This window comes from Cetorhinus maximus, chromosome 17 (genome assembly GCF_964194155.1).
Source record: "Cetorhinus maximus chromosome 17, sCetMax3.hap1.1, whole genome shotgun sequence".
In the NCBI taxonomy this organism is placed as follows: domain Eukaryota; kingdom Metazoa; phylum Chordata; class Chondrichthyes; order Lamniformes; family Cetorhinidae; genus Cetorhinus; species Cetorhinus maximus.
The window spans coordinates 3139795-3161013 of NC_135895.1; the positions used below are offsets into that span (position 1 = coordinate 3139795).

The 21219-nt window shown below is 45.1% G+C and overlaps 1 protein-coding gene across 2 annotated transcripts in view; it reads right to left on the bottom strand.

The window, feature by feature from the left end:
• Window positions 1-21219, bottom strand: part of tnni3k (TNNI3 interacting kinase) — a 117613-nt gene that overhangs the window by 40986 nt on the left and 55408 nt on the right. For both annotated transcript variants that reach the window (XM_078560641.1, XM_078560640.1), the window contains exons 14-21: window positions 20059-20151; window positions 19894-19951; window positions 17268-17462; window positions 13740-13844; window positions 12398-12450; window positions 10581-10633; window positions 7009-7141; window positions 6549-6658 (exon numbers count right to left, since the gene is read on the bottom strand). In XM_078560641.1, coding sequence (XP_078416767.1) covers window positions 6549-6658; window positions 7009-7141; window positions 10581-10633; window positions 12398-12450; window positions 13740-13844; window positions 17268-17462; window positions 19894-19951; window positions 20059-20151 — 800 coding nt within the window. The remainder of the gene's footprint in view (window positions 1-6548; window positions 6659-7008; window positions 7142-10580; window positions 10634-12397; window positions 12451-13739; window positions 13845-17267; window positions 17463-19893; window positions 19952-20058; window positions 20152-21219) is intronic.

Below are 21219 nucleotides of genomic sequence, written 5' to 3' on the forward strand. Positions count from 1 at the left end.
TTTCCATATGAAATATTTCTCCAATTCCCTTTTGAAAGTTATTATTGAATCTGCTTCCACCGCCCTTTCAGGCAGCGCCTTCCAGATCACAACTCTCTGTGTAAAAAAATTATCCTTATCTCCCCCTCTGGTTCTTTTGTCGATTCTCTTCAATCTGTGTCCTTCTGGTTACCGACCCTCCTGTCACTGGAAACAGTTTCTCCGAATTAACTATAAAACAATCCATCATAATTTTGGAGACTGCTATTGAATCTCCAGAATAACCTTCTCTGAGTCAATGGCTGGGGATATAATTTAGTGAAGCTGAGTGCATACCTGAGAATTTGGTGAGTGGAGAAATTTAAAGTGTTAATCTTGTTCTTGTAATATCTAGTCTAGTATGTAATTAGCAGTAACTGGAAAGTACTGTGCAAGTAGACCGAGTTTCTTTCTTTCTTCCAGCCTTAGATGGGTAAACACGCCCTGCTGAGAGAGCTGAGTAGTCAGTTAGCTAACTCGTTGAACCTGGTTTCTCTAGCCCCAGTTCAGTTGGCTATAAATTCAGGGTTCTTTAGTGTAGCCTTGACAAACGTGTACAGCTGAAGAACTGAGTGCATACCTGAGGGTTTGGTGGGTGGGGGAGTTTGGTGAGGGGGGAGTTTGGTGGGTGGGGGAGTTTGGTGAGGGGGGAGTTTGGTGGGTGGGGGAGTTTGGTGGGTGGGGGAGTTTGGTGAGGGGGGAAGGAGGTGTTCGCTTCCTTTTTGCTTTTTCTATCTTTTTTGCCCTAAAGGAATTGGTTCTCCCTCTACTACAGGGAAAGGAGCTAGCTGTTTGGTGAGTATCTGGTAAGCGGTTAACTTCAATTCCAATCCTAAGGTTTAAAATAGAGCACAAACTGGTGGAAAAGCTAATAAAATATATAAAAAAGCAACATTAATAGGTGAATAATATATTTAAGTAATTTATTAAAACACATTAAGGATGGCAGGACAAGTGATGTGGGAATTCCTGGATGCCGATGTGACTCAGGGCAGACACAACTGCAGTAAACGTTTGCGGCTCGAGGAGCTTTAGCTTAGAGTCATTGAGGTGGAGGCTGAGCTGCAGACACTGCAACACATCAGGGAGGGGGCAAGTTAACTGGATGCTTCATACCAGGAAGCAGTCACACCACTTAGGATAGAGTCTTCTGATTTGGTCAGTGGTCAGGGACAGGAGGGTGTGGCTGTGAGTGAGGCAGGTTAGGGGGCCAGAGGGCAGGAGTGTGAGCCTCTGCAATTGTCTAACAGGTTTGAGGTTCTCTCAGCTTGTCTGGATAAGAGTGGGGGCTGCAGTGTGGATAAGCAAACTGACCGTGGCACAGGAAACCATCCAAGTGGGGGGATCAAAAAGGAATGTAGTGTTAATAGGGGACAGTATAGTGAGGGGGATTGACACTGCTCTCTGCAGCAAAGAGCAAGACTCCAGACGGCTGTGTTGCCTGTCCGGAACCAGGGTTCGGGCTGTCTGTTCAGGGCTGGAAAGGAACTTGCAGTGGGAAGGGGAGGATCCAATTGTCGTGGTCCATGTTGGTACCAATGACATAGGTAGAACTAGGATAGAGATTCTGCATAGAGAATATGAAGAGCTATGCATTAAATTAAAATGCAGATCCTCAAAGTTTATAATCTCTGGATTATTACCTGAGCCACGTACAAATTGGCATTGGGTATTTAAAATTAGAGAGATGAATACGTGGATCAAAGACTGGTGTGGGAGAAGTGGGTTCCAGTTCATGAGGCACTGGCATCAGTATTGGGGAAAGTGGGATCTGTACCGTTGGGACAGTCAACACCTGAATCATGCTGGGACCAGTGTTCTTGCGAAGGGCATAACTAGAGAAGTAGAGAGTTTTAAACTAAATAGTGGGGGCAAGGGATCAAATTTGGGAAGATGTGGTAAATCAAAGAGCAGAGACAAGAGAAGAAGGTGTTAATATGGAAACTGATAAACAGACCATAACAGGAAGGGATAAAGAGTACATGTCTAAGAGTAAATTAACAGATAAGGCTAGAGGCTACAAAAATAATAAAAGGACAAAGTTTAAGGCTCTGTATCTGGATGCACATAGCATTCAAATCAAAACAGATGAACTGATAATGCAAATAGAGATTAGTAAGTACAGTCTATTAGCATTACAGAGATGCAGGATGGCATAAATTGGGACCTGAACATTGAAGGGTATGTGACTTTTAGGAAGGAAAGTAAGTTAGGAAAAGGTGGAGGGTGGCTCTGTTAATTAAAGACAATATTAGCACAACAGAAAGGGATGACCTAAGTTTAGGAAACCAGGATAAAGAAACAGTTTTGGGCTGAGATGAGGAATGATAAAGGCAAGAATCATTTGTGGGACCAGTCCCCTAACAGTAATCACATGGTAAGATGGGGTATCAGAGAAGAAATAGTGGGAGCTTGTAAGAAAGACATGGCGATTATCATGGGGGATTTTAATCTACATATAGACTGGAATAATCAGGTGGGCAAAGGTAGCATGGATGATAAATTTGTAGAATATTTTCAGGATAATTTCTTAGATCAGCATATTCTACAGCCAACCAGGGAGCAGGCTATACTAGACCTGGTGTTGTGCAATGAGATAGGATTACTTAATGATCTCATAGTGAAGGCCCTCATAGGTAGCAGTGATCACATTTATGCTTGAATTTTGCATTTAGTTTTAGGGAGAGAAGAATGGGTCTAAGGCTAGTATTTTAAACTTAAATAAGGACAATTATGAAGGTATGAAAGCACAGCTAGCGAAAATGAACTGGCAGTTTAGGTCACTGGGTCAAGATTCTGGACCTCCCTTCCTAACAGCACTGCATGTGTATCTACACCACATGGACTGCAGCGGTTTAAGAAGGCAGCTTACCACCACCTTCTCGAGGGCAACTAGGGATGGACAATAAATGCTGGCCCAGCCAGCGAAGCCCATATCCCATTAAGGAATAAAAAAAGGCCAATAGAGATGCAGTGACAAACATTTAAGAGGATATTTCAGAATACACATAATAGATACATTCCAATGAGAAAGAAAAATTCCAAGGGGAGAACTCACCATCCATGGCTAACTAAAAAAGTTAAAGGTGGTATCAAACTTAAAGAAAAAGTATATAATTGCATAAATATGGGTGGGAGGTCAGAAGGTTGGACAGAATATATAAAACAGCAAAGAATGACTAAAAGATTCATAAGGAGGGAAAGATTCGAATATGAAAGAAAGCTAGCTAGAAATATAAAGTCAGATATTAAGGGCGGAATCATCCCAGATTTTCACTAAGTGTCGCAGCGGGCGGGTAAAACGATGTTTTCCCACCGGCCACAATGGTAGGTTTTCACCCTGTATTGCCCCAAACCCGCCGCATTAATTATGCATTCTCAGGAAACGTGCCATCTCCATGGTGGGCAGGCTCTCACTCACCGGCCACGCCATCACCTCGCTACTTCATCACGCTGGGCGCCATATTTAAAGTCCAGCCGCGCACACACATCTCAGGGCTTCCAGACCAAGAATACTACAGGGAAGATGTCCACAAAAGGCAAAAAGACTGCAGCTCCCAGTTTTAGCGACGCATCACTGGAACACCTTTTGGATGCTCTGGAGCCCCGCCACGATGTCCTCTACCCTCGCTCTGGCTGCAGGATGGGCAGCGGCATGACCAGCCAGGCTTGGGAGGCGGTGGCAGCAGTGGTCAGCGCCAAAGCCTTTCAAAAGTGGACAGAAACCTAGTTCCGCAAGAGGATGAATGATCTCCTCCATTCCACCAGGGTAAGTCACTCTTCTCACTCTCAACTCACACACTCACAAACTCATCGCACATCCACAGGGCCCTCACTCGCTGCCAGTGCGAGGGACATCACCATTCACTCTCTCACACACACCGTCAGTGTCCTCATCCCGTTCATGGGATGACTCACCACCCACACAGGCCAGGCATACTTATCAACTGGCCTGGCAGGCATCCTGCTTACACTTTCTCCATCTCTATTCATACAGGACAAGCTGGCACACAACAGGGAGAGGTCGCAGACTGATTGAGGAATGCCTGACATCAAGATCAAACTTTGAAAACAGAGCCATCCAGCTGGCCGGCGATGACCAGGACCGGTCCTGTGCTGACGGTGTGGTCAACGCTGCTCTACCAAGTGAGGATCCAGCAGTGCAACATCCATCAGACAACCAGGCTGTGAGTGACGTGTCCTCTTTCACAGGCCACTGCCACGTGCTAATTATCTCCCCTTGCTTTCACAGGCACATCTGGGAAACAGCCGACAGAGTCCATGACCCAGGGCCTCCAATCAAACCCCGAAGAAACCTCTGAAGAGGAATCTGAAGGCACCCTCCCTGAAGTCCCGTCACAGCCTCACCCACACCCTCCACCAGCGCAGAGACACACACCTCGGTGGGACAGAGCTTTAGAGTAGCCTCAGTATCACAATCTGGTGAGCACATCGCACAGTCTGATCCACAGCAGGCGGAGGCCGGGACTTCCCAGGTCCCCGGCACTCGGAGGAGCTGCTGGAGGCCAGAACGTTGCTGAGTCCGAGTCAGATGAGGAGCCTCTGGACTCGGTCATGTCACAGTTGCTGGAGCTGCAAAGGCAAACTCGGGAACATCAGGAAGGGATGTCCATTGCACTCCTCAGATTGTAAGGCACGATGGAGGAGTCTGTCTGCCTTTAGGCTGAGGTGTAGCACCAATATGCCAAGACACCAAAGTCAACACTGGTAGGATGGTGGCCACCATGGAGGCTTGGTCCAAGACATCACTCCTGCACTGCTGCGCCGGCTCAACTCCATCACTGATGCCATAGTTGGCCTCCAACAGTGTGTTCACAAGAGGAGTGCCAGGCAGCTCGATCTCACTCCAGCTACCCATTCTCCTCAAGGAATTAGCCAGGGGCCCTCGGGCACCCATAGGGAGGAGGATCAGCAGGTGCTCACCATCCCCCCCCACCCCACCATGGGGCCAAACATCCAGGTGACTCCAGGAGTGTCCGGCACATCCGAATCCCCTCTTCCTGTGACCTCCGCACCTCCAGCTCCACAGGCCAAGGAGGGTGCCACTGCCACACAGCAGGACCCCGAAAGCAGGCCGGGGCCCTCCAAGTCTCAGCCCTCCAGAGGACGCCTGCCGAGGTCATCACAGACAGGGCGTCACAGTCAGCAGGCTGCCTCCACCTCTGCTATGGATGTCCGGGGAGCACCAAGACATAGCGGCAGAGTTAGGATAGTTAAGAAGATGTAGTTGCACAGCCTGGGCACGGATGTTGATCATTTGTACATACTGTTCACTCTTGTCAATAAGCTCCTGAGACTGTCTCCCTGCCTGAGGCTCCTTGTTCTGATGAGCAGTGTTCTTGTCACTCAGATGTGAAACCTTTCTGCACAACATAAAGGCAGGTGTCTCAGTCCAGGGCCTCTTCCCTGTGTCTGTGCAGCCTTCAGACCACAGTGATGGTCCAGCCTCTCACTCCCTGAAAACATTACTGATGTCTGCACCTCGGCGGTGCTGGTCATTGCTGCCAGAATGTAGTGGGCAGGCGCCACAGAGTTCTCTCATTCTCTCTGTGTGCTCTCAGCACCTTTAAGGTGGGGCTGGCCCCCATCACACCAGCATCTGTGACCAGTGATGCTGTGCTTATTTAAAAAGGGAAGGATACAGAAAGCTGGCACCTATAGACCAGTTAGCGTAACGTCTGTCATAGGGAAAATGTTAGAAGCTATTATTAAGGACATTATAACCTTATACTTAGAAGAATTCAAGGTAATCAGGCAGAGTCAACATGGTTTTGTGAAAGGGAAATCATGTTTAATCAATTTATTGGAGTTCTCTGATGAAGTAACAGGTGCTATGGATAAAGGGGACCCTGAGGTGGGTGTGGAGAGGATGTTTCCTCTCGTGGGAGAATCTAGAACTAGGGGCCACTGTTTAAAAATAAAGGGTCACTCATTTAGAACAGAGATGAAGATTTTTTTTTTCTCTCAGAGAGTTGTGAGGCTTTGGAATTTTCTTCCTCAAAAGGCGTTGGAAGCAGAATCTTTGAATATCTTTAAGGCAGAAGTCGATAAATTCTTGATGAGCAAGGGGGTGAAAGATTATTGGCGGGGGGTAGGCAGGAATGTGAAGTTGAGGTTATGTTCAGGTCAGTCACGATCTTGTTGAATGGTGAAGCAGGCTCGAGGAGCCAAATGGCCTACTCCTGCTCCTCATTCCTAATGTTCGTATGATCATATGTAAGAATAATTCCCAGCAGATGTGTTAACATCATGTGCTCAGTACTTCCTGAAAGGGCAGTGGAAGCAGATTCTATAGTAACTTTCAAAAAGACAATTGGATAAATATTTAAAGGGGAAATATTTACACGAAAGAGCAGGAAATTAGGACTAATTGTATCGTCCTACCAAAGTACCAGCATAGACATGATGGGCCGAATGTTCTCCTTTGGTGCTGCAACATTCTATGATTATCATACTAAACAACAGACGATAGCAATAGATGGATCGACTACTTGTTTGGAACCACTCACCTCTGGACACGCATTCCATCCCCTTATTAGTAGAGATGAGATGGGTTTAGGTATCGAATAGCCAATTGGAGGTCGGACATGATGGTACGCCATATCGGCAGCAGCAGCAGCTGGTTAAACAACAGCAACAATGCGAATGAATTAAAACACTGGGTTAATGTTCTAAGAAAGGTAGAATTCTGCAACTTAATAAGAAAGAAAGTAATTTACTGAGAGAGACAAACTTGTCTTTCACGACTTCAGGACATCCCAAAGCACTTTGTGGAAAATAATGGACTTTTTGAAGTGTAGTCACCTTTCTTACATGGCAAGCAATTTGCGCACAGCAAGACCCCACAAACATATCTGCTCATCCACCTCACTGCGGTCTGTTGTGAATACACTTCAAAACTCCTTCCTTCAGCCATTTATCCTTTCTTTCCTTCTTTTTTTGCCCTTCTTTCTTCAGAATTTAACTCACCTGGTTTGAGATGGGCAAAGGGGATTTCACCAGTTAGCAGCTCCCAGAGACACAGAGCATAACTGAAGACATCTGCTTTGATGGTGTAACGGGTACACTGTGTGAACACCTCAGGAGCCATCCAGCGCAGGTTCTACTGGGCAGACAACAATCTCAACAAAGATTTACATCACATGACCTCCTGCCTCCAAACCGCCCGACGTGGTCAAACAGCCACTTTCCCATCTCCAATACTTTTAGCATTATTAAATTAAAGTGTTCGATTTTAAAATTTTTATCAGCTGTAAACAATGCTGCAGCCTCGATAGAATGAATGATGAAAATCAGAGACTAGAATTAAAGGAATTAAGAGAACTCAGAGGAATGTAGGTGTAGTAATTATAGTTCTGATAAACATAGGACTGTAGCTTTAAGAATATTCTTGTGTTGCAATATCACATGATTTGTGTAAACCAATGAGTTAGCAGCGCGGGGAACCTCTAGGAGGGAGTTCTTCTTTAGTTATAGAGTTAGATCCACACATATGGTTGCTGCTGCCATCTTGTAAATAAAGTTCAATGTTTCTACCAAGAAAGGCTGCCTGGAAAATCAACTCTATAATAAACTGGCAATGAGGATAAATCAGATCCGGTGCTCGCCCAGCGATTGTGAGTGTCTAAGATAATTAAAAAGGAAGATATACTCATCCGAGATGCCACAGTTTGGCAGAATCGATCCCTTTGAAGCAGCCACAGATGGTTGGTCTCAATATATAGAACGTCTTGTGTTCCACTTCCAAGCCAACGAAATCACAGGGGAGGAAAAGTGGAGAGCGATTCTGCTGAGTATTTGTGGGAGCCAGACCTACAGTTTAATTTGAAGCTTGACAGCTCCCAGTGCCCCAGATTTGAAGACCTTCAGTGAATTAATAGACCTCGTTAAGGGACATTTCCAACCCGAGCCCTCAGTCACAATGCAGAGGCTCAGGCTCAATTCACAGAATAGAGCCTCGGGGGAAACCACTGCTACTTACATGGCAAAATTGAAACAACTAATGGAATAGTGTGATTTCAGTGAAACCCTGAATGATATGCTCAGGAATCGTTTGGTCTGTGGTGTGCAAGAGGATATTCAGCGAAGATTGCTGGCTGAAGTGGATCTTGATTTTAAGTAAGTGTTAGAAATAGCGCTCGCGATGGAAAGCGCTGTAAGGAATGTACGAACGATTCAAGGTGTGCCAAATAGAGTCGTTTTCCTAGTTGGGTGGGAATGGTCAGCCGAAAGTGGCTCAAAAAGCCGGAATTCCGCAGGGAGCGGAAAACAGCCCCCGCTAACCGGAAACTTAGAGGAAACAGCTTAGCAGCAAATTCGAAAACTAATTTTTATGACATGAAAACAATCAGACTCTTAAGGATTGGTAATTTAAAAAGGTGGAGTGTTATTTTTGTCACAAAAGTAGGCACATATTGAAACATTGCAAAGCAAGATTAAAACAGGCTTCCAGGCAACAAACAAAGTCCAATGTAGAGCCAGAAACAACCAATTCTGACATTTATTCCTATTCAACATGAAAGTTGGTAAGACTTACAGTCACATTGCAATTGAATGGTAAACTCTTAAAAGTAGAAGTAGACACAGTTGCTTCTATCACTGCAGTTGGAGAACACACTTTCAGGTATTTAAATAAAGGTGATCAGCAATTAAATTTGGAACAAACATCTGCCAAGCTGAAAACGTACACAGGCAAAGAAATCCAGGTAAAAACTACCGTTTATTATAGACTCCAAATAGCACAACTATCAGTGATGGTGGTAGAAGGTGAAGGAGCAAGCCTTTTAGGTCGTGATTGGCTGAAAGAGATTAAATTATGCTGGTCCGAAATCTTTCAATTGCGAGTAGGTAGACTGCCAGAGCTGCTAAAATAAAAGACACCATCTCCAAGGATGAACTGGGAAAGATCAAAGGCCTACAGGCCAAGATTTGCGTGAACCCAGAAGCAACTCCTCGCTTCTTGAAAGCAAGACCAGTGCCACATGCCCTGAGAGAGAAGGTTGACGCTCAGCTGAACCGACTAGAGAGGCTGGGTGTCATAAAAGCGGTTCAGTTCTCAGAGTGGGCAGCACCCATAGTCCCTGTCCTAAAACTGGATCAGACTGTCCGGATCTGTGGGGACTATAAACTGACGGTCAATAAAGCAGCCAAACTGGACAGGTACCCTATTCCCGAGATTGAAGACCTATATGCTAAACTAGCAGGAGGGACAACGTATACAAAGCTTGACACGAGTCACGCCTATCAGCAACTGGAACTGAATGTTGTCTCCAGAGAACCTGTGACCATAAACACCCACAATGGGTTATACCAATACACGTCTGCCCTTCGGTGTTTCTTCAGTCTGTGCCATTTTTCAGAGCATGATGGAGAGCTTTTACAAGGACTACCTCAAGTTGCGGTCTACCTGGATGATGTACTAATAACTGGATTCGTGGAAATGGAACACTTGGCTAACCTAGAGGAAGTCCTGAAATGATTTTTAGAAGCAGCAATGTGCCTGAAGAAGAAAAAATGCTCTTTTCAGGCAAATGAAGTCATTTATTTGGGCCACTGGGTAGATGCCCAAGGGTTACACCCTGTTGAAGAGAAGGTTAAAGCAATCAGAGAGGCACCTGCACCTAAGAACATCTCTGAACTTAAATCATTTTTAGGGATGGTAAATTATTATGGCCCAGAAAATCAACTGTATAACAGTAGGATTAGGGGAGGATAGAGATAGGGAGGGTTGAGGAGTTGGAGGAGGTTACAGAGATGGGGAGGGTTGTAGGGGCTGGAGGAGATTAAAAAGATAGGGAGGGTTGTGGAGTTGGAGGAGGTTATAGAGATAGCGAGGGTTGCAGGGGCTGGAGGTGGTTACAGAGATAGGAAGGGTTGTAGATTTGAAGGAGGTTACAGAGATAGGTAGGGTTGTAGGTGTTTTTATAAATTTTATATTCTTTCACAAGATGTTGGCATCACTGCCTAAACCTGCATTATTATTGCCCATCCCTAATTGCCCTTGAGAAGGTGGTGAGCTGTCATCTTGAAACGCTGCAGTTCATGTGGTGTAGGTACACCCACAGTGCTGTTAGGGAGGGAGTTCCAGGATTTTGACCCAGCGACAGTGAAGGAACAGTGATATTGTTCCAAGTCAGGATAGTGTGTGGCTTGGAGGGGAACTCGAAGGTGATAGTGTTCCCATGCATCTGCTGTCCTTGTCCTTCTAGGTGGTAGAGGTCACAGGTTTGGAAGGTCACAGAGATAGGGAGAGTTGTACAGAGTGGAGGAGGTTACAGAGATAGGGAGGGTTGTAGGGGCAGGAGGAGGTTACAGAGATAAGGAGGGTTGTAGGGGCAGGAGGAGGTTGCAGAGATAGGGACAGTTGTGGAGGTGGAGGAGGTTAGAGAGATAGGGAGGGTTATAGAGGTGGAGTGAGTTACAGGGATAGGGAGGGTTGTAGAGGCTAGAGGAGGTTACAGAGATAGGGACGGTTATAGGGGTGAGGTTACAGAGATAGGGAGGACAAGGCAAGGGGGGATTTGAAGACAATTGTCACCTACCCCTGGCTGCTTCGTCATGTTGTCTTCGTCCATCGACAGAAGGAATCTGGATTCTGAAAATACAGGAAGTCTTTCAGCAGCAGGCTTGCTATACATACAAATTCATAAATGTAATAATGAAACAAGAGTAAACAGGCATTAGAATTTATAGATTACAGATTGTGTATGGAGCCTCCTCGTTCCTGCCCAGATACACATCTGGCTTGAAGATTGCACAGTATGGGGTGTGAATGGAAAATGCTCAATTCTCCTCCATCTTTTACATCCATCCGCCAAACCTTGCTGTTTAAACGAAACTCCAGCCACAAAACTGGACATACCAACACCTCTGACTCTTAGGGCAGGATTTTTCACTGAGCTGGAGGGCACGCGCCCAACCCACTTGAGCATAAGACGACGTGTGATGACATTGGGTGAGCGTCCCAACGTTGTCGTGCACTTGGGCAATATTTCGGTCTGTGGGCAATGTGCCCGCTGACAATTAACATGCCTACTAAGGCCATTAAAGTAACAATTGAATGAAATTTTTCACTGCCTGTTGAATCTTACGGTCTGGGGGCAGGTGAAGAGGCCGAGCGGCCTTTGGGTTTTTTAGGAAACCTCATCCACGGTGGTTGGGGGGGGGGGGGGGGTGGGGAGAGGGGGATGAGGTTTCCAACAGCAACTAAAAATTAAATAAAAAATTTTAAATTCCATTCATAACTTGTCCCTGCTCATGTGACAGAGTCACATGTTTTTAACAGTGGAAACTTTTTCATTTTTGAGTTTTTAATCCTGCCTCCCCAACCCTGGCAGCGCTGAGGCTCTGAGCGCGCCTTTCACTCTGGCTGGCCAACCAGCGCCAAATCAATGTCGGGGCCTGAGCGCAGTTGGCTGTCGGCTTCCTGGCCGCTCCCGGGCCCACCCGCCGTGCCCGCCTGACAAGGGAAAAACCTACCCTTAAACCATAAGACATAGGAGCAGAAATTAGGCCATTCGGCCCATCGGGTCTGCCCCGCCATTCAATCATGGCTGATAAGTTTCTCAACCCCATTCTCCCGCCTTCTCCCCGTAACCTTAATCAGCTTTGTTATTGGGGTGGCAGAGGTTCTCAACATTGCTCACAGGTTTTCGTTGTCATTTCTTATGTGTGCTTTTGAAAAAATTATCCTCACCAAGACAGCTCTGTTTCTGTTTCATTGAAAGCAAATCTCTGGCTTCAATCTAAATTAAGTAAAAATTGGAAAACTTCCCCGATTACAAGTTCTTTACGGCAAATGATGGTCAAATGAATTGAAACTTCAAGTTTAAGACTGAAAGAAGAAACATACCAGAATGTTTCCAGCCATGAGGGACTCCAGTTATGTGAAGGGATTGGAGAAGTTGGGACTGTTCTCCTTAGAGCAGAGAAGGTTAAGGGGAAATTTAATGGAGGAGTTCAAAATTATGAAGGGTTTTGATAGAGCAGATTAGGACAAACCTTTTCCACTGATGGCTCTTTCGAAGAGCCAGCACAGACATGATGGGTCGAATTTCCTCCTTCTGTGCTATAGGATGCTACAATCCCTATGATGCAATGATTCAATGATGCTATGATCCTGTCTTACTATGATCTTATGGTGTGGGCTCGGCGCTGATTGTTTACGTTGTCTAACGCTCGTATTAAGACGCATTCCAAGGGATTGGGAGGATGGTTGGGCATAATTTGATATCGGAAAAATGAGCGTGACACTGGGGATATTTTCAGGCCTAACTTCTGGTTGAGCAAACTCCACTTAATTCAATGAAGCCCAAGAGACAAGACACATCAGCCAAGTTCTTATATACAAAATTCAAACCTCCAAAATCAGCGACCACTGCATGGCCATCTTCGTACAGCAAGATATTATGGCTGTTAGATGCAAGAGAGAAGAAAACAAAATCCATTATTTTCTGTATAGGTTGTTCAGCAAGAATGTTCAATCTGATAGTTATAAATTCTCAGTTCCCAACTCTGGTCCCCTTGGTATGATCCTGGACCAGAACCCCAAGTTTTTTGGTGAGATCTGGTTAGGGACCAATAACATTTTGCTTAAAGTAGACCAAGTTTGAGACTCAGCGCAACAGCCCACAGTGCGGAGTCACCAACCTTCTGCACCCTCCTTCTATTACCAGGGCTGCTATTGAGCCCTCTTCAATTGCCACAGCTTCTCCTGAACCCTCTCCACTTAGGGTCTGCCAACTACAGCCCTTTTTCTGCTTCTCTGTTCCTCTTTGTACTTAACTGGGACCTCTCCCTATCCCCAGTCTGGGATTCTTGCTCATTGTGTGCTCCATTCCTAAGTCACACGATTCCATTTTTTGCGCAGGTGCACTGGGCCAGTATCCTCAGCCCTAAGAACTTCAAATGCTGTATTGTGTATGTGCAGCCCCACTCCCAGTCCACTCATGCGTGAGGCTTCCTACGCTCATTGGGACATGGAGTTCCCAACCTCTGCTCCACGAGAAGCTAAGTTGGATTCATAACATTCCACTAATGAAAATATCCTATCTATATCTACCCTGTCAAACCCTTTCATAATTTTAAAGACCTCAAACAGGTCACCCCTCAGGTTTCTCCTTTTTTTACAGAAAAAGGGCCCCAGGCTGATAGGTCTTTCTTGACAGGTATAACCTCTCAGTTTTGATGTAAGCCTTGTAAATACTTGAAAAGCTCCTCTACGCCTTCTCTAGTGCCTCTATACCCTCTTATAATATGGAGAACTAAACTGTTCACAATGCTCCAAGTGTGGTTTAACCAAGGTTCTCTGCAAGCGTAACAGTTCTATTCCTCTAGAAATGAATCCTGGTGCTATGTTTGCTTTATGGCCTTATTAACCTGCGTCACTACTTTTAGTGATGTCTGTATCTGCACTCCTTGATCTTTCTGTTCCTCTATCATCCTTAGGCTCTTATTTTACAAGAAGTTTATGGCTTCCTCGTTCTTCCTACCACAATGAACCCCCTCACATTTATATATATTGAAAATTATTTGCTGATTACACAAGCATTCTGCAAGTTTATTAATGTCACCTGGTGTTAATGAATAATGACCTGAGTGAAACATTTTCAGCTTTGAAAATTGAGTTGGGCTAATGGGTGAAGCAATCCCAGTGTTGACATTGGCTCCCTCTCCAGTCCCAGAGGCCCAGGTTAACATACCTGTTGAGGTCTCGGTGTATGATTGGTTGAGTCAGGTTGTGAAGATATTCCATTCCTTTGGCCACATCAATCGCAATGATTAATTTGGATTGAAGATCAACAATTCTGTGGATTCAAGTGCGAAAGTAACAAGGCAGACTGGAAGATGTAAACAACAAAAACAACTTGTTCCTTTAACATAGTAAAACATCCCAAGCTGCTTCGTAGGAGCACAGGGGTTTGCTACCGAGCTACATTAACCGATATCAGGACAGGTGACCAAAAACTTGATTAAAGAGGGAGGTTTTAAGAAGCATCTTAAAGTAGGAGAGAGAAATAGTGAGACGCAAAGGCTCGGAGATGGAATTCTAGAGTTTAGGGCCCTGGTAGCTGAAGGCACAGCCACAAATGGTGGAGTGATTAAAATCAGGGGTGTGCAAGAGGCCAGAATTGGAGGAGTGCAGAGATCTCAGACTCTTGTAGGGCTGGAGGAAATTATGGGGTTAGGGAGGGACGAGGATATGGAAAGATTTGAAAACAAGGATGAAAATTTTTAAATTGTGGCATTGCGGGACTGGGAGCCAGTATAGAGTAATGAGTACAATGGCGATGGCTGAACAGGACTTAGTACAAGATAGGATACAATGGCAGAGTTTCAGGAAGCGCTGAGGTTTAAGGAAAGTGGAAGCTTGGAGATCGGCCAGAAGGCCATTGGATTAGCTACAGGCTGTCCTGTGGAGCCACCCACCCCGAAGCAGTGGCCTCGTTGCAAAGGCCTTTTGTTACTTTAAATTTGCAAAAGTTGGAGAGGGGTACTTTCACTTTGGGGTGCCCACTCCCTCACATGGTTGCCATGGCATCCTGCTGCTGCTTTTAAGGTGAAGGGCCTGCTATTTGATGGCAAGGTCACCTTCTGGCCATTAATTGGCCTATTCAATTAAAATCGCAGGTGAGTGATTATTTCCCACACAACAGAGGCTTCTGATCCCCATTTGGGCCTTTTAAAAAATGTATTCTTTTATGGGATGTGGGTGTCGCTGGCAAGGCCAGCATTTGCTGCCCATCCTTAATTACCCTTGAATTGATTGGCTTGCTAGGCCATTGCAGGGGGCAGTTAAGAGTCATCCACATCGCTGTGAGTCTGGAGTCACATGTAGGCCAGACCAGGTAATAACAGCAGATTTCCTTTCCCCAAAGGGCATTTGTGAACCAGATGGGTTTTTACAATAATCGATGTTAGTTTCATGGTCACCATGACTGAGACTAGATTTATATTCCAGATTTTTATTAATTGCACCAGCTGCCATGGTGGGATTTGAACCTATGTTCCCAGAGCATTAGCCTGGGCCTCTGGAATATTAGTCCCATGACAGTGGGGAGGGGTTTGGGGGAGGAGGTGCAGGTGCGCTGGCAGTCCTGAAGTCTGCAAGAAAATCCTGTCCGATGTTGCTGAAAGCACAAGGGACCCTGGGCTTTATAACTAGAAACATTAAGCACAAAAACAAATAAGCTATGCTAAATATTTAATAATCATTGGTTCAACCACAGCTAAAGTACGGTGTCCAATTCATTAAAAACGATGTCAAGGCCTTGGAGAGGGTGCGGAGCAGATTTACTAGAATGGTTCCAGGGATGAGGGACTTCAGTTAATGTGGAGAGACTGGAGAAGCTGGGATTGTTCTCCTTAGAGCAGAGAAGGTTAAGGGAAGATTTAGTAGAGATTTATGGAAGTAATAAGGTGTTTTGAAGGAATAAATAAGAAGAAACTATTTCCGGTGTGTCGTGGATGTTGGACCTTGCAAGATGTTTTGAAATGCCCCTTGAAATCCAAAGTGAAAGAGAATTCTGCAAAGGGTGTAATTTGAATTCCTGGTACACACCTGAGTTTGGAGAAATGCTCACAGGACTTCAGGTTGCCATGGGAATGGGGGTTGAAAAGGGAGAGAAACTCAAACAGAAATCCACTGAGGTCAAGTTGCAGTTTTTAAGCACCTCTCACAGAAGTTCATAGAATAGAGGAAAAGCTGCTGCTCGGGAGCAGGTAGAAGAGAATTGGAACTCTCCCAGGAACAGATCTTTGTTCTATAGGAATATGATGGGGAGCTGAAGTAAAACTGTCGATGGAAAAATCAGTCTTACCAGGGATACAGGGATCTCTAGAATTCTGGACTGTCAGGACTGTTGTGACCTGAGGGAGAGCGGGATTCGTTGAGGGATGCCTTGCTGTTGTTAATTGGATCCGGATAAACTCAGATGGAGTGCAACAATTGTCGAAAGACACTGAAAGTTTTGACCTGACCTGGTGGGGAGTGGTAAACCTTGGCTGGAGAGCTAGGAGTGACTGTCCCTTCAACATATCTGCCAGAAGGGAGGTCTTGTGATGCAGTGGGTAGCATTCCCATTCCAGGACTTGATGCCTACACAAGGTGCCTTCATAACATGGCCAAAGAACTTGAGTGCTAACTTGTAAATCTCCCCAACAAGCACCAATGGCAGGCGGTAAGAGTGGGAGAGATTCCTGGTCAGCCATCTGCAGAAGGCAAAGGCAAAGCACTACAGTACCTTACCAAGCATGACCATGGACCAACACAGAGGTCCATGGTCGCCAATGCCCTTTTCAGGGCAAGGTCCAGGAGAGAAAGTGATCTGCCAGAAATGTAGCTTAGAATAAAAGAATTTCATAGGCATATTTTGGTTGCATCAGTTAGTTAATGCAACATTTATCTCTTTCTTTCGTTTGAAGTACAATTACTTGTTCATTAACATTTAATATATATTTATTTTAGTTTGTTGGTTACAGTAAATGTCTTAAAAAGTGAATTCTTGTCCTTCAGTTATTTCCAGGGTTCACTGTTTAAAAATAAGGGGTCGCCCATTTAAAACGGAGATGAGGCAAATTTTTTCTCCTCAGAGGATCGTGAGTCTTTGGAACTCTCTTCCTCAAAAGGCAGTGGAAGCAGAGTCTTTGAATATTTTTAAGGCAGAGCTAGATAGATTCTTGATAAGCAAGGGGGTGAAAGGTCATTGGGGGTAGGTGGCAATGTGGAGTGGAGGCCACAATCAGATCAGCCACGATCTTATTGAATGGCGGAGCAGGCTTGAGGAGCTGAGTGGCCAACTCCTGCTCCTAATTCATATGTTTCATTGGTGTCTTGGGGAATCTCTTCTTTTAAAAAGTTAGTGGTCTCTATGGGGATTGTTACAAGTGGTAGGAGTGGATGGGGTGCTAACCAGAGGGACACAATTGAAAATAATTGGCAAAATAACCAGAGATGAAGAGAATTTTTTGTACAAAGTGAGTTGTGATCTGTAAGGCGCTGCCTGAAAGGGCGGTGGAAGCAGATTCAATAATAACTTTTAATAGGGAATTGGATAAATACTTGATGGGGAAAAATGTGCAGGGCTATGGGGAAAGGGTAGGAGAGTAGGGCTAATTGGAGAGCTCTTTCAAAGAGCCGGCACAGGCACGATGGGCCAAATAGCCTCCTTCTGCAATGTAAGATTCTATAAAAGCAAAACTAGTAGAATGTTAGCTGACAGAAACTGTACCTCTTTTGTTCATGTAAGAGGGAGAACAAGGATCCTCCCGAGATGAACTGTGTTACAATGGCAAACTGACTGGGATCATCCAAGCAAGCCCCGACAAACTGGATGACACAGGGATGGTTGAGTCGGCAGAGGATGGAGACCTCGCGGCAGAACATATCCACATCAGACTTGGAGCAAAAGGTGTTGGCTCGATATCTAATTTTTAACAAATGTGAAGGGATGTAATGGAAATGTAAAGCACAATTCATGACACCAGCACCAAACAGCAATGATCTGTGAACACTTGAATATATTCTGTGTAACTCACAATAATAATAGGCTGGGTGCTCTGTGTGATATCCTTGCACCAACACTTAGTGTCAGATTCCCAGAGGAACATGAGGGACACTTTCAGTTCCTGAATCAAGTTCCACCATTCAATTAAACCTTATCTGATCTGCATCACAATTTCACTGAGAGCCTCAGTGCTGGATGAGTGGGCTGAATTTTCCCCCTGTTGGGGGAGTTGTGCAGGGGTGGGTGGGAGCGAGCGTGGACCCGATCGGCACCCCCGATTGGGTCCGCGCCGCCATTTTACGTGGATGGGCCAATTAAAACCCGCCCAGTGTGACACTCGCCCGGAAGCGCTGAGCGCTCCCTGTGCAGGCAGGGGGGGGCATTCCCTGAGTTGGGAGTGCGCTCTCTCTCTCTCTCTCGCGCATGCGCGTGGAAGAGCGCAAAACTCTCCCTGAAGCACCTCTGTGCCTCAGGGAGATTTGTTTAAGTTTTAGACATTTGAATAAAGTAATCAAAAACTTTTAAAACACGTCTCCTCATGTGACAGTGTCAAATGAGCTGGGACATGTCAATGAATTTTTTTTTTAAATTTGCATTGAATTTTTAAACGCTTCATGAAACCTCATCCCGCCCGTGGATGAGGTTCCATGAAAAATGCGAAGGCCGCCTGGGCTCTTTGCCTGCCCCCCGCAGACCTTAAGGTTGGACGGGCAGCTGATTTAATGATATCAATTAGTTTTTAACAGGCCTTAATAGGCCTTTGACAGTTCGAGGGAGTGCTGCACTGTCGGAGGGTCAGAACTGAGGGAGTGCTGCACTGTCGGAGGGTCAGTACTGAGGGAGTGCTGCACTGTCGGAGGGTCAGTACTTAGGGAGTGCTGCACTGTCAGGGGGTCAATACTGAGGGAGTGCTGCACTCTCTCAAGGTCAGTACTGAGAGAGTGCTGCACTGTCAGAGGGTCAGTACTGAGAGAGTGCTGCACTGTCGCAGGGTCAGAATTGAGGGAGTGCTGCACTTTCACAGGGTCAGTTCTGAGGGAGCGCTGCATTGTCGGAGGATCAGCACTGTGGGAGTGCTGCACTGTTCCATCTTCATCAAGCACTCTCAGGTAGTCATAAATGATCCCATAGTTCAATTTTGATGAAGAGCAGGGAGTTCTCCGTGTTCTGGCCAATATTTCTCTCTTACCAACATCAGTAAACAAACTCATTATCTGCTCTGTTTGTGGGAGTTTGTTGCACGTAAATACCACCACACAACCGCCTCCCCCTAAGAAAGGTGCTATAGAAGTGCAAGCTCTTTCTCCACTCACATGTGCTCCCTCCTCCATGATACTCTGACCTCATTTAAATCCATTGATCGTCATTTGAAATTTACAGTTTACCCTGACCATCAGCTGCTTTTTGTGGGAGAGCGTTTCAGATTTGCACTCCCCTTTCAGTGAAGGAGTGCTTCCTCGCACCTCCCTGAATGGCCTCATTTTAATTTTATGGCCCTCTCCTGTTGTTCTGGACTCCACGCACCAGAGGTGATAGTTTCTCTCCATTTACCCCATCAACTCCTGTACTATCTTAAACACCTCAATTACACCACTCCTTAATCTTCTAAACTGAAGGAAATACGAACCACGCTTATGAAATTTATCCTTGTGATTTTACCCTGAAGGTTCTGGTAAATCTACCCCCATTTTAATTTAACCTGTTTAAGATAGATGGGCTAATACCACAACAAGCTACATTTCTCCACTGTAATGAAACATTACCGAGGTGCTTCAGAGCATTATCTGCCAAATTGTGACACGAGTTATTGGAATGGTTGGAAAACAAGGATGAGAATCTTAAAACTGAGGCATTGTATAGGCACAGGAGATGATGGGTGAATATAACTTGGTGCAAGTTAGACAATGGGTGGCAATTTTGGATGAGATCAAGTTTACCGAATATGTAAGTTGAAAGATCAGCTAGGAAAGAATTAGAATAGCACCTCTGATATACCTAGTTTCCTTACTGGGGTATTATGGGATGTCCTGTATCCCTACTGCCCTTATGTGAGCTATTATAGGATATTGTCATTTATCCTGTTGCTCTTATTGAAGCAATATAGAATAGTGACATTTTGACCCTTTGTCTACCCACCTTTGCTGTTATACCTCTTCCAAACTTTATTGCAAGGGAAACATGTTCTTTTATCTACACAAATAATCAAAGTCACATTCCCTCCCTCTCAGCCCCATTGCTGACCACCCCAGCTGTCTGAACTCCTCTCAATATTTAATCATTCTATATATTGTTGATAAGCTCATGTTGTTCAATAATCTGTATGTGCCTATCCTCACAATTATGATTTTACCTTTTAATGGCGACAATTTTGTTCCTGCATCTTCCCTTGTAGACTTTCCCAAACGATCCTACACATTGTCAGACACATAACAGGTGGTCAGTCTGTGAAAATTTGACAAAACCCACTTTCCGGCGATTTGCACCTCAATCGTGTCGGGGGCTTTTATGTTTTTACCTGATCCAATAATTTCGTGGAACTCGATGTCTGACAGCTGAAGCTGGAAATGAGAAGGTAAACCAGCTCGCAGGAGTAGAACATCGGCTTTCTCTGCGTTGAGGGGGTGGGCAAGGAGTGGGTGAAAAGAAAGAGACTGAGTGGTCACAGGCCTGCCAAGAATTCATCATCAACTTGCATTTATACAGCACTTATAATGTAGTAAAAACAACCCAGGGCACTTCACAGGAGTGACACCAAACATAATTTGACACTGAGCTATGTAAGGGGATATTGGGACAGTGATGATGAAAAAACGTGAGGTAGATTTTAAGCTGCAGCTTAAAGGATGCACAAGAGAGGTAGAGAGATAGAGCTTTAAGGAGCGAATTCCAGAGCTTGGGGTCAAAGCAGCTGGAGGCAAGACCACCAAGGGTGAAGTGATTAACTTTGGCAGATGTCCAAGAGACCAGAATTGGAGGAGTGCTGAGACCTCAGAGCATTGAAGGGCTAAAGGAGATTACAGAGATAGGGAAAGGGCGATTTGGTCTATTAGGTTTGAGCTGGTGTTGGCTCCCCATTCACCTGTATGATGGATATAGAGACATGCAATGGAGGAAATATAGAGGGAATCCTCTGTATCATAGAACAATGATACCAGGAAGGCTCAAAGAACAAATTGCTTATTTATTTTATTTTTAATTCCTTGGTTAGTCTTTTCCCTTCTCCTAAAGATGTTTCTGCCTTTCTGGAGTGCTATTTTCTTTTCCTGATCCCTGTGTGAGAATATGTAACCTCAGCCTATTCATCTGCAAGAGTACTGTGCACAGTTTTGGTCCCCATATTTATGAAAGGAAATAATTACATTAGAAGCAGTTCAGAAAAAGTTCACTCAACTGATTCCTGAGATAGGGGGTTATCTTATGAGGAAAGGTAGGACAGGCTGGGCCTGTATCCATTGGAGTTTAGAAGATTGAGAGGTGATCTTATTGAAACATATAAACTCCTGAGGAAACTTACAGGGTGGATGCTAAAAGGATGTTTCCCCGTGTGGGAGAGACCAGAACGAGGGGACACTGTTTAAAAATAAGGGGTCTCCCATTTAAGGCGGAGATGAAAATGATTTTTTTCTCACAGGGGATTGAGAATCTTTGGAACTCTCTTCCCTGGAGAGTGGTGGAG